General features: G+C 39.7%; 1 protein-coding gene across 1 annotated transcript in view; it reads left to right on the top strand.

Annotated features, from left to right (window-relative positions):
* Positions 1 to 13,021, top strand: part of LOC762521 (adhesion G protein-coupled receptor A3) — a 34,230-nt gene extending 21,209 nt beyond the window's left edge. Inside the window, exons 9-19 of the mRNA XM_030986023.1 lie at positions 172 to 377; positions 1,714 to 1,860; positions 4,357 to 4,451; positions 5,204 to 5,447; positions 5,812 to 6,031; positions 6,535 to 6,639; positions 7,307 to 7,410; positions 8,067 to 8,203; positions 9,079 to 9,368; positions 10,395 to 10,467; positions 10,922 to 13,021. Of these exons, the coding sequence (XP_030841883.1) occupies positions 172 to 377; positions 1,714 to 1,860; positions 4,357 to 4,451; positions 5,204 to 5,447; positions 5,812 to 6,031; positions 6,535 to 6,639; positions 7,307 to 7,410; positions 8,067 to 8,203; positions 9,079 to 9,368; positions 10,395 to 10,467; positions 10,922 to 12,575 (3,275 nt within the window). The 3' untranslated portion in view covers positions 12,576 to 13,021. The remainder of the gene's footprint in view (positions 1 to 171; positions 378 to 1,713; positions 1,861 to 4,356; positions 4,452 to 5,203; positions 5,448 to 5,811; positions 6,032 to 6,534; positions 6,640 to 7,306; positions 7,411 to 8,066; positions 8,204 to 9,078; positions 9,369 to 10,394; positions 10,468 to 10,921) is intronic.
* The last annotated feature ends 1,076 nt before the right edge of the window (positions 13,022 to 14,097 follow it).

Raw genomic sequence — 14,097 nt, 5'->3', positions numbered from 1 at the left:
AGATGACGATAATAATGATGATAGAGTGTCGGCCTGTCGGGTGATAACTGGTAGTGGGTCAAAAATAGGAATGTCATGATGGACCTTCTTTTTTTTTGTAACATCAATCAGTCTCACAACTACCAGGAAGAAGTCCCTACTAACAACAAATACATTTCTCTTCCATACTAGGCACCTTCCAGTGGCAGGCCACCATACCTGACATGACGGCAGAGGTACCCTGCCCGAATGGAGGGGGGCTCCACTTCAGTGGCGGGGATCCCAGCAGGGCCAAAGCAAGACGTACCTGTTTGGAGGGGGGCCGCTGGCAGACCCCTCAGACAGAGGCCTGTGACTATGCAGATGAGGCTACTCGCATGCTAGAGAAAATAGCCATGGTAAGAAAGAACATGTGGGAAATAAAGAATCATATAAAGATGTTTAAAGGTAATACAAAGTTTTGGTATGGGGTCATGAATTTCATTCAAATGAACATATTGGAAGCATATGCGATCCTACAATATTCAACGATCTTTGTCCCGGTTGAAATCGAGTCTAAAGTAATGAAATTATAAATAATAAAATCTTTATGCTGTATAGCTCACTCTCAACGTCAAGATATTAATTAAAGATAAACTTGAGTTCTGGTAAAAAAAGAAAATGAATTCTCACAGAATCTAACGAAACTTACACTGAATGTTCAAGGTTACAAATAAATGTCATGTGCCAAACAATTTTGGAAGAAAATGTATACTGGCTGAGTAATGAGCATAGAAAGATAAGGAAATCAGGGTAGTACTAGCCCCGACACCATGTGTGTTGTCCCATATACATCTATCTGTGTAAGTGATTGTTACTTTACCAAGACTCTGCCAAATTTATGATGATTTTGATGACTCTAGAACCTTGCATTACACACCATTACTTACATGCTATATGATCAACTTTTCTGATCCATTCCACACCTTTTCTTTCACAATGCAATCGCATAACCAGTACTCTTTATCTTTAATTAAAAACAAAAATAATGTATCTTGACTAAAATGGACCGATTGGCTATTTCCGTTAGGAAATTATATATCACAATTATATATCACAACTACATATTTTCATGGTCGCAGCTATTATTGTATGGCCGTAAGCGCTATTTGAAATTTATCAAAATATTCAATTTTACTCGAAAGCAGAAGTGTTTAAGGGGATTAATTTTCTAGTGCTTATAATACATCCACAGGGGCATCAAAATGTATCAAATTGTAAAGAATCACTATCCGGCCAATTTTCAAAATTTCCCAAAACTTTGTATTACCTTTAACAGTTTATATACTTAGTTTATTGTTTAGCCCTATTACTAACCTAGTTGAGACAAGTACCAAATTGTACAGGCATTTATGTTTCAGCAGAGGAGAATGACTTCACATAGAAGCAAGAGATGAAATATAGGTACTAATTCTAAATGCTGATACTCCAGCAAATTTGACCGGTATATTTGAATATGCATTGAGCTTCTCTTCTAGATCCCAGGTTAGTTTCATTCAGATATGTTTTGACAAATTCAGTCCTTTTCTGAATAAAACTGAATGTAATTGGGAAAAAAACTTTTGATTTAACAAAGATCAACCTTTTTACTGTATTAGAAGAAAAATTGTTACAATTACTCAGTTTTAACAACTTTAAGCAGACCTACATGTAGTAAACTTTGAATTTTTTATTTCATTTTTTCACACCATACAGTCATCGTATAGAAATGCCTCAGTGGCGCTAAAGGCAGCTAGGAGGGTGGAAGTTCAAACAGCGGATGCTCACACTTTTGCTGACAAGCTGAAAGTTGTCTTTGTGGCTAGATTCATTGAAAAGATTCACCAATTGACAACTAAAGATGTGAGTATCATTGTTCAAGTTTTGTTATCAATATAAACCCAATCTTCTACATGTAGTCCCATTCATTCACTTAAAATAATAGAGATTTCTTCTGACACCAACATGTTAACAGTTATATGACTGTACTAAGGATAAAATGATGATTAAGTCTGGTTTTAAAGTGACTCTAGCAATTCCATCAGTAGCTATAAACTCTTCCGTGAAGGGATATATGATTTTCAGTTTGATGTAACCATCAAGATCTGCTTCCCTGTCAGGATTACTCTCTATGTAGGTCTAAGCCACTCTCCACCCAGGTGAAGTAAATGGGTACCGGTAGGAAGGAATTCCTTGAATGCTGTGAGCACCGAGATCGGTAGCCTAGCAGAACCGGGGTAATATTGGAGCGCTTTGAGCACCTTGCAGGGTGGATATGTGCGCCATATAAATATCCAATATTATTATTATTAAGCCCCATCTAATATAAATAGTCTATCAATCGCAACTATCTCATCTAGGAGACTGCAAACTTGCATATGATTGGAGGACATGCAATTGATTTGGATCAATCACAACTCTTCATAAGACGGGGCCCTGTTTTGTCTTTGCCTTTGTGCATACATGTATTTATATGCGAAAAAATGTGAAATGTGAAATATTATCAGTAACTGCTTGGTTGAATGATAATGAGGTATTATTACCCGTATCAGACATCTGAGCTGGTCATTTACAAAACCGTATTGCCCTAGTTTTCACTAGCAGTGGGAACGGATGAGTATATTCTTTGTATTTTCCTTGGTCTCCCTGCTCGTATAGACTTTGCGTATACCTTTGTATTTTTCACGGTCTCGCATCCGGGCATGTTATATTGACCGCGCCGTATTTTGTCATTTTCATTGCGTATCTATTATGCGTACGAAAACCTGCGCACTTTGCGCGCACTATATTGTGACGTAATAATCACACCAAATACACACTGTTTGCAGTGTATCGAAAATTTCGTCAAGTACTTGATGTACAGTGCTGGTTTGATAAAGTTTGTTCAGTTCTTTGAGATTGTCATGGTGGATTTTTTGTATTTGCTCTAGATGTCTGATTTGGATAACAATAAAAATATTGACTGGCTTTACTTTCGGGGCATATCAGAAATATTGACCACGCTGAGATCATATTGCCCTCGTCTTTCGACTCGGGCAATATGATCTCAGCGTGGTCAATATTTCTGATATACCCCTCGAGGCCAGTCAATATTATATAATTATATCAAGGGTTCAGTGACACAAAGACGTAACTCAATATTTTGCCAAAATGAGTATTTGATATCAAAATGTTCAGAAAAATGTGGGCTTTCCAGGAAACACAAAGACTTAACTCCACCCAGCACCCTATTGAAGTCAATGGCTAGTGAAACATGGACTAAACTCCTTAAGGCCCAAGTGCTCAGTGACACATAAACCACTTTTTCTCAAAATGGAATTATGTCTTTGTGTCACTGACCCCTCGATATTCAACATCTTCATTACTGTATTTTCCCCTTTTCCATCATTCCTGTAAAACCCATTTCCAAGAATCGAGAGAGAGGGAATTGTAGGATGCATCTGAAAGGCAGCCAGGATAGATCATCTCACAGCCCGGAGCCATAAGATAGGATATGTGACATGCTCAATCACATATCATGGGCCTTTTTATCTAATAACAACACAACCCAGTCTGTCTGTCTGTAGTGAATATGATTGTCATTCTGTTGCATGGTCGTGGCTGAAGGCTGTTTATATGTAATGTGAGCACTCTAATATATTGATTGTGATGCGGCATGATGCTTGTCAAGACAGATGGACTTGTATGGGTGTTCTGTTTTATATATACACCATGAACGATGCAATAACGAGGATTACTTAAGTTTGAGAATGCTATTTCTTTCTCCATCTCTATCTCTTTTTCTCCTGTCTCTCTTCACTCTACCATCTTTTCTCTCTTTTTATGTTGTTCACTCCTCCTTTTCTCTCTGACTCTGTCTCTCTGTCTGTCTGTCTCTCTCTCTCTCTCTCTCTCTCTCTCTATATATATATATATCTCTCTCTCTCTCTCTCCCCTCTCTCTTTATCTGTCTCTGTCTCTGCCTCTCTCTTACCTTTTCTCTTTCTCTATCTCTGTTGGCACTCGGATCTATATTTCTTGTCTCTTGTGCTTTCATTTTCTTTGCTTTGCCCTCTCTATCTTTATATGTCTTTATCATATTCATTGTAACTTTCCCACATCCCCTTCTCTCTCTCTCTCTCTCTCTCTCTCTCTCTCTCTCTCTCTCTCTCTCTCTCTCTCTCTCCTCTCTCTCTCTCTCTCTCTCTCTCTCTCTCTCTCTCTCTCTCTCCCTCCTCTTTTTTCCATAGATGTCTAGTACCTCCTCCTTCTTTCCTCTTCCAATTTCAATTAGAGTTCAGTGAAAATAGTACTTCCATCCATTAAGAAGGCTCATATGATATCTTATTAAGATTCTTTTTCTTTTTCATTCTTCAACAGCTTGGTCAAGTGATGATTAACATTGCAAGCAACCTGATGGAGGTCAACTCTACTCTCCTAGCTCAGAGCCAGATACAGGATAGGTCCTGCTCAAAGTAAGTTCACCATTTCTTTTCATGATTTTTGAAAGTTTATTGACAAGAGGCATATGCATGTGGTCTGTAAGGAGAATGTCACTTGGACTGTAAAAAGACCATTTCTAGATTGTAATGTGGCATGTGGACCGAAGCCTGCCCTTGGTTATACATGAATGTACAAAAAATGAAGAATAGAAGGAGAAAACCCTATGCCCTTGGATAAGACATTACATGGAGATCTTGTGCATAGAGTCACACCACAAGTATTTAATCGATGCTCTCTCACAGTGTAAAGTCTTTTGTGTTGGTACACTGATTCCAATCAGTTATATAGAGAGGAGAGGCCGAGTGCCAGGCTCCATGCAACCTTTTTTTTCTTGTCGAAATTTGCAAGGTCTGTATGCATGAAACCCCTTTAAATGTTTTATTTTGGGGGTCAGATGTTAGTGTTGAGTCCTGCTTATAAAAGGACCATATTTGTCTAGTTCACCTTTTCCCCTGTCAGGCAGTCAAAGAAATTGTCATCAACATCTGCTTATTTTGTATTACGTGTTACCATTATTTTTCTCCTTGCATAAATCCCTTTGATGTTTTTAAAGTTCTTTTTTACCACATCCAAAAAAGAAATTTACCTGCAACAATTTCAATGTCTTTAGACTTCTTCCCCAGACGCAAATTGGCAGACTGAATTTAGCCGCCTATTTTTCCGATCGCCAGTGGTCGTTTTTCATAATGAATCCCTTTAAACTTTGCTGTTTCATCTCTGACAGGGTGATAGATGCCTTGGAGTACTTTGCCAGCAACATCCTGCAGCACGGGCATGGCATAGAGATCGAGCACTACGCCCCCAACATCGCGGTACGGGCCATCAAGCTGCCGACCACCAACACCTTCAGCGGGATGCTGTGTGCCGCCATTGTGCCGGGGCCGGGGCAGCTCGAAGACTTCTCCAGGCAGAACGTCAAGTGCCACATGAGTAATATCACCTCGGCTCAGCTAGACGTTACAAAAGGGGTGAGTGCGATGATTGTCTTTGTGCTTTGAGCATTTGAAATGGGGAAAGGGGGTAAAGGTCACACTAAGAATTTTTTTCTTCACAAATAGTTCAATATATAAATGCACATTTCACTTGCATATGAAAGTATGAAATACAGAGTGTAAATTCGAAAATTATGTACATGTTTTCAAGGCTGTAGAACATAAAATGCTAATTTCTCTTTTTTGTTCGACCTGTAAAACAAAATCATGCATAGGTTATGATTTTGACAATTGTTATGGATATGTGAATTTGACAGCGAGTCTGATAGTTATTGAAAAATCATGGATGAATTGTAAGGAAATAAAAACTATTTAATCTACTTGTCCATTTTGCATCCAGCCCATAGAAGCATCCATCCAGCTCCCTCCAACCATCTTCCAAGGCCTGACCCAAGGTCAAAGGTCAGCGGCGGGTCAGACGTCCTCCCGCCCTGGTGTGGTTCTTCAGTTCTTTGTCTACAAGAATGGTAGACTGTTCCCATCTCTGAAGACGACGGCACAGGGGCAGATGGCTATTTCAGAAAGAGCGGTGACATCTATGGTAGTGGCCAGTAAAATTGGTACGTTGAAGTCGAAACTATTTTGTAGTGCTGTGGATTTCATGAGATTTTGATATACAGTCAAAACTGCTTCAGTGACCACCATGTATATAAAGACCACCTGTCTACAAAGACCACATTTTTTTCTCCCTTGAAAGTGGTTTCTCATTGAAACATGTACTAAAGGAACCTGTACATAGAGACCACCTACCTATAAAGACCACTATCTTGTCTCCCTTGGGTGGTCTTTATAGACAGGTTTCACTGTTCATGCAGTTACCAGTGTGTTATCCCATTCCCTACGGAAACCGGGCAGTCTCTGTATGAGGCCAACCAGTGTATGAGAATAAGAGAATCCTGTAGTCAGTGGGATACATGTATTCTTATTTCATCATGCTTATTGTCAATTTCCCTGTGATTTCTGTTTCATGTTCATGAATTTTGAAGTGCCATAAATGACCACAACAGCGATTGAATAATGCACCATCCTTATATATGTCTCTGTCTTCTCTTTTTACCTGCAGAGAATTACAATGTTGTCAATTTGACAGACCCTGTCACGTTGACCTTTCGACCTACGAACCTAGGTCACAGTGAAGCACCGGTGTACTGGGACGTTACTTCCCCAGGTGAGTAGATAAATCAGCAGCGTTAATGAGGCCATCTGCTCTGAAATAACCTGCTATTTTCAGACTCTGGATATTATCCCGAAGCTCGAAATTGCGTCTTTACCAGACCGATACGCTCATCACAAACTAGCTCGGACGGGCGCAAATTAGCCCGCTAATTCCAAAAGAGTGGGATATTTTGAAAACAAGGCCAAGATTTCTCAGGATATTTTCTCGTCCAAACATCCCGCTAATTGCAAACACGGGCTGATGAAGCCAGGCCTTTTAAGATATGACACTGTAAACCACTGCAAACATCACCCTGACTTTAAGCTCCAAGAACACAATTGTCATGCCAGGGCATGAACCCACAACCTCTACATCAAGTGTTCAAACCGCTCAACCATGTTTCCTCTAAACACTGCTTCTTCTCTTCCTCTCTTTACTGTACTTCTGCATCACCAGGAACCCCCTATTTATGTCTTTTTTGTTGTTGCTTGTACTTGATTGTTAGGGCTCATAAGGCATCAAGCTTCGCTCATCTTGGAGCCCTGGTATTTAAAAAAATCTAAAATAAAGTTATATTTCTTGATATATGTTTTAATGTATACTGCTTTTTATTATGTATTCAGAAATGAATAAATTAATGAAATTAAATGAAATATCTGTTGAATTTTTCCCCTTACAGGTTCACATGGGGAATGGAAGTCGGAAGGCTGTAAGATTGTAATGAAGACAGATAACATGACAACAGTACAGTGCAGTCATCTAACTAACTTTGCCATACTCAAGGTAATAACCCTGTAATAATAATCAGCTGAGAATTTATGAAAATGACTAGGTTAGGCTTGAAATCATGACTATCTTTGCTCCATCACTATTCAATATGGATTCCATTTTTAGAATCTTTTAATTTCAATTTTATAGCATATAGGTAATGCCAGACGTACATTGCATTGGTGCTTTTATACTTTGGTTATTACATGTCTCTTGTCATCATATTAGCTTCATTTATTCAAATGTTTGTTCAGACTTATAAAAAACCCAATTAACATGCAGCTTTAAGGGTGATGGATATGGCACTAAATCAGACTCATTTCTTATTCATTTTTTCTTGTGTGCCCCTGAATAGAAGTTCTAGATAGATGGTGCAATACAAATGCCTATTAACAATGTTAATATACATGTCAACCTCCCATGAAATTGACTGATACTTCTAATTCACACCTGCTAATGTATGAAGAGTGCAATATATAATTATGATGAAAAGACAAAAAAAGGTGTTCTATTACACATTTAAACAAACTTGGAATGCCATAAATATTTTATTACAACTGATATGAAATGTGACAATGAACAGTGCAATATATATTTACAACGAAAAAGAAAAAGAGGTTTTCTATTCCATATTTTTTAATCAAACATGAAATTGATTGTGATTTTCACAGGATTTCAGTGAACCACAAGGGCAGTACATCAGTGGTTTCTGGCCGGCCGCTGCTCTTCACCCAGCAATCTACATCGGTAGCTTCATCCTCCTCATCCTCCTCTTCATCACTCTCCTCACCTACGTCTGCTTCCACAGGTCAGTCAAGAAGACTTGTCTTTGATTATTTATTATTATGATAATTAAAAAAATAAAGATGTGAATGAATGAATTTCAATTTCAATTTCAATTTATTGTCCAATATTGGAAATTTGTTTTGCTCACATTTTACAAACGTACAAAGAATCAAGTTTACATACATAATATATATCATATACTTTGACATAGAAATCCTTCAGAATATTGCTATACAGAAGTTTCCTTACGGTATTATAAACTAAATAAGTGAATGAACGAAAATAAATGTGCAAATGCATGAATGAATGAATGCATGCTTCAAATCTATTGTTAAGTCAACTTAGAGTGTTATGTGTAGGAATTCCTGCCTGAGAATTGAAACTGGACACTACTAAAATAATATTTAGGTAAGGCAGTTGCCAACGAAAGGCTTCACACATCATTACCTGTGATTTTGAATCATCGATTAGAGTATATGGTATAAACATCTGTAAATTCTTTTTGATGTACAAGTAGCTTTAAACAATATTTAACACCTCATGTCAGCAAACTAAAGGGAAAATAGTGGGATTGGTTGTGATGGTGATGGGAGGTATCAAGGTTTATATTTTGTATTCAGATATGACTAGGATGTTAAACAGGTGGCATAAAGTTCATTTGTGTGGTTCCAATATCAGTGGGAAGATTGATAATGGATTCCCCTCCCTGGAACACCTATTACATAGACTCAAATTTATATCTGTGTCTGTGGTCCCTGAAAGCCAGGCTCTTATTGGTGGAAACATGCAAATGGAGGTGGAGCCTGTCAATGGTAGCAAATCAGATCACAGTAGAGTACTGACATGAAGCATACAATACTTCATTTTTTAAAACCTACACTATCGTTACCCCTTCAGCAACATCCGGATGAAGCGCAAGTGTCGCCACTCCCTCATCAACATCTGCCTGGCCATCATGTTCCTGGTCGTCTTCTACACCGGCGGCATCAAGTGGACGGAGCCAATCCTCCTCTGTCAGATCGTGGGCATCGGCCTCCACTACTTCAGCATCTGTACCCTCATGTGGATGGTGATACAGGCCAACAACCTCCGCAAGGCCCTCATCAGGCGCAACCGACCCCCTCTTCCACCGGGAGAAAGCCCCCCTCCTCCCAGGCCCATCCTCAGATTCTACTTTGTGGGTTGGGGTGAGTTGTCAAGTCTTCTTTTCTTTAAATCCTCAGCGAAGCTAATTTTAAAGTAGTCACCCGAAGAATCAAAAGTGTTTTGAATTGATGCAAAATTCACATCATTGCAAAGGGGATGCCTTACTGATCAAATATAGCAACTTCCCTCTTCAAAATATGTTTGGGGCCCACAGTTATTATCTCTCAAAAATGTTCATTTGGAGATCCAGATTTTCTGCCTTCAGCAGTCCTCTGTAAAGCGTCAAGATTCGTGACGTCACATGCGAGACCCAGCTAGCCACAAGATTGAAGTTTACGCCTTTCCATGATATCTATATGATTTTTTCGCAAATTATTTATGTTTTTCAAGAGAAAATCTCTCCATCCATTTATAATTTGTCCATAATTATCAGTTGTTGTGAATTTTCTTCGGGTGACTACTTTAAGGTCTCATTAATACTTAACTGGTTGAATAGCACACACTCTGGCATTCTCACATTTTGTAATTCATGGTGTAGAGAGGTTGTGCAACAAATTTGGAATGGAAGTTGAATATTCTGTGTCTGCTACATGTACATATATGTGTAACCATGACAACAGGTAGGCTCAGTACTTAATGTCATGAGACCTGATAATACATAGTATTCTATTCCATGACATTTGAAATTAATTTCAATTTCTTTGTACATCAATCACTACGCTCCTTTGCCAGTCAAACTTCAAATTCTGATACCAAGCCTGATCTTCAATCTTTACTAGAAAATCACCTTCAGTCACAAAAAAAAAACCTTTTCAAAGATGAGAGATATTGTCAAACCTCTCTATTAAGGCCACCAAAGGGAAACACCAAAGGTCGTCACTGTAGACAGGTGGCCTTTATGGACAGGTTCTTCAACACATGTTTTCTTCTAGAAGGAGGCAATACAGGCGACCGCTATAGACATGTGGTCTTTATATAGAGGTGGTCACTAAGACAGGTTTGCCTGTACATGTATTTTTTAATAGCTGGTTTAAAACTGAAATTTGATTTTGTTTCATGTTTGACAGGTATTCCTATGATTGTAGTGGGCATTACGGCAGCAGCATCTCCGGACATTGGCAACTATGGAGGCTCAGAATTGTAAGTAAATGATAAATGCCTCAACCTAGGGGATATTCAAGAAGAAAAACTGTAATAGTGACAGTGTATATCAATAGCGACTGGAAACACCGACTTTAATTCAAGATGCTATGCAGAGAAAAGCATGAATATAATCATACTCCCAGGGAATTAAAAGCATAGGATAGAATTCTTTAGGTGTAAGAATAATTAAAAATACATGGAGAATAAAATAATCTTTTGTTGAGCAAAAACGGTATTTAATGTCATTGTATATGATTTGATATTTAAAATGAGTGAAGGACACTCGTAAAGCTAATAGTAATCTCACTTTACCCTTGGACTGGTCGACATCAGAAATTTGAATCTTTATTGTTTGATAGTTGGTGGATTTTGGTTGCCTTAGACTAACTGGACACTGAGTTAATTGTTCTCTGCGATTGTACTGACATCTTTCTTCCTTTTCATCATTCAGTTGCTGGATTGTGGACTTCACAGTTAGCCTGGCTGCCTTCTTTGGCATAGCAGCAGCCATGGTAGTCCTGACGTGTGCCATGTTTATCTGGGCTTCCATGCACGTCAACAGGGCGCCCTCTATGGCCCAGCTGCAGGCCTACGAGCTACGAGACCAGAACCCCGATCATAAGGACGTACCGAACCACCGGGGAGAGAATGGGATTGAGAGACAGACTGGAACAGACAACGAATCCGTCGTTACGCATCGTACCGGAATCTCGGGAATGTCCAGCGTGATGGACTCGGAGTATACGTTCGCCAAGCAGATTACGGCTGCTGTGCTGATGCTGTTGGGATTCGTTGGGACATGGACGTTCGGTGCTTTAGCGGTCACCCAAGAAGACTTTCTCGTCATCGTGTTTTGCTACCTGTATGCAGGTACTGCAGTAGGACTTGGCCTATTCATCTTTGTGTACAACTGCGGAATGCGCATCGACGTCAAATACAACTGGAAGAAGACATGCGGTTGCACCCAAAAGGATCGGTATACGGTTGCAGTGACGTCCAACCAAACCAACCCGAGTGTCAATAACGGCCATGTGGTACAGAGGAGACAATCGGCAAGCAGTGTTGATTCTAATAATACAAACAAGTCTAATAATACCAATCACTCGTATCCTTCGGTGGTATCAGGATCGCGAAAGACCTCAAAGTGTAATTACGTGCCGTCCCAAACAAACACAGGCACCGATGCCTCGATTGACAGTAGCACGCAGGACAATGCAGGGCGCGTACATAACTATGACAAAAATCATCGTAGTAACGGTTATGCCCAGCGCTACCACAAGCAAGCGCGCAGCCGTAGTAAGAATCACAAACATTCTCGGTACTCGCAGGTCTCGCGGGACGGCCAAGAGGTGATGGCCGTTCCACCTCCGATGGTGCCCATGATACCCAATGGGGCGGGGCGGACGGGCAGCTCCTCCAGTTTCCCCATCGCCCACATGCATCATGTTGACCCCAACCATCAAAGCCCTGCAAGTAGCAACTCGTACCTACCTCAGCATGTGCTCTACATGGGAAGCCAGCCGCGCATGGTGCCCCTCCCTCAAGAACTCCACAGTAGCCATTCAGGCCATTTAGGGTTGTACCCCCAGCCTGAGGCTCTGTGCACCACGCAATCCTGGGACGCGCTCCGGGAGAACTCTCTCCCTCGTAGCACCGCATCCAGCGAGCGTTTCGTAAGAAACAGAGACAGAACAGGGTTTGTGCAGCAGCCGGTCCAGCAACATTTCATAGACTGTCCACACGAGGGCAGCATGCCGCGGGCCATGTCGGGCAAGAAGCAGTCGCGAGAAGAACTGCGTAAAGGCTCCGCCTCAAAGAACTCCTCTCGGGATCATCTTCCGCGACACGAGGACATCGCAGAGTATCCCACGGCGGAGATGAATCCTCTTTTACAAAGAACTCAGCGACCGAGTGTTTGCAAACCCCCAACATATGAAGAGGTGGCTGTGCTCCCTGAAAGCCAGGCTCTGATTGGTGGAAACATGCAAAGGGAGGTGGAGCCTGTCAATGGTAGCGAATCAGATCACAGTAGAGTACTGACATCAAAAGAATACCAGATGTCACAGAATGGTCTTAGTGGAGACAAGAGAGAAACAAGTGTTTAAATCTAGTGTTTCAAATCATGTTGTATTCATTGTATTCTGTACATGTATGTCTGAAAATGTTTGCTAGAGTGCATGCCTAACTTGAGTCTAAAGTATTCATGTTTTATTTAATAGTACTGACTTGCAATGTATGTATTCACCTTATACTTTGGCTGAATTGATGTTAGCAGGTCATAAGAACCTGTGACTTTTTTTAGTTTCTAAGCTCAACACTATGACCCCATCACACGGTCAGACTGATAGATCAAATAATTACGTTACACCAATCAGTTTGAAATCAGTTTGGAAATCATGTAGAGTCACTTTGGGAGTACGATTGAGATATAAGTCTAATAATGATCAGGTGCCCGTTTCATAAAACTCGTTATCTATAACAACCGCTAAATTTCTATGACAAATTTGCTCTTAGCCAATCAGATGCCATGATTTCAGTAGCTTATAACAGTAGCTTGTAACTTGTTAATGGTATCAAGTTTTATGAAACAGGACCCAGTACCAAGACTTTGGTATCGTTTCACAAAACTATCATAAGTACAAGTTGGCGACCAACCCATTGAAGCCTGTGATTATTCTAATACACATGTTTCAATGGGACATCGGTGAAATTGGATTATGACTGTTTCGTGAACTGCTGCCTTGGTCTCTTCTAACGAGCATTTGTTTGTATCTATCTTGATGCTGATGGCATACCGGAATTTTTTTTTTCTCTTTATATGTATTTCTAAAGTATGATCATGTAAAATGTAATTTGCAAGGCCACAATTGAGCATGCATTTATAATTGTTTCTTGTGAAGAACGTCCTTCTTATATATTTTTTTTAATGCTAATTCTGTTTGTCCTTCTTATTCACACAGCAGGCTTTATATATGACATGTTATATTAGAGCCGAAGATTAAAACTAAAAAAAATACATCATTTTTTTCTCCATGAGCTCATTTTCAGTCAGAACCGCTAAAGATGTGGCATGACAAACACTACCTTGTGTATTCATAACGTATTCACAGTTTTCAGTGTTTTTAGAGTTGTGAAATAGAGTGGAGAGTCTAAACTGCACATTTTTAAATCTTTTTTTTTTCTTCTTCAATTTGCAGTGCAATGCTTTTTAAAAAACCTTTTTTTGTAAAGAACGGACCATTTTGTCTTAATCATGAAAGTCCAAACCAATCTAGTACTAAATCATGTATAAATATGTAAGTGTAACTTCAAGATCAGTTTCTTGATATGTATACTGTATGCCTGAATGTATTTATGAAGAAAAAGTTTATATAGTACATTACGCAAGCAGCACTCAGCGACTGGAGAACCAAATAGTCTACAGGGGGCCAAATTGTCTCGCTGACTTGTTGCTTGAAATTATATTTAAAGAAAAAAAGGTACTTGATTTATCTTATGTATACCTTGAAGGGGATATGATTTTTAGAATGTACGATGCAAGTAGCTGCTGATCATGTAGTAGATTTACTGAAGGTACTACGCCCTATGCTCTGGTGTCAAATGCTAGGCGGCAAACATGAACTAACC

Source organism: Strongylocentrotus purpuratus, unplaced genomic scaffold (assembly GCF_000002235.5).
Source record: "Strongylocentrotus purpuratus isolate Spur 01 unplaced genomic scaffold, Spur_5.0 spur5_scaffold_15, whole genome shotgun sequence".
NCBI lineage: Eukaryota > Metazoa > Echinodermata > Echinoidea > Camarodonta > Strongylocentrotidae > Strongylocentrotus > Strongylocentrotus purpuratus.
This window is presented reverse-complemented; position numbering and strand designations above follow the sequence as displayed.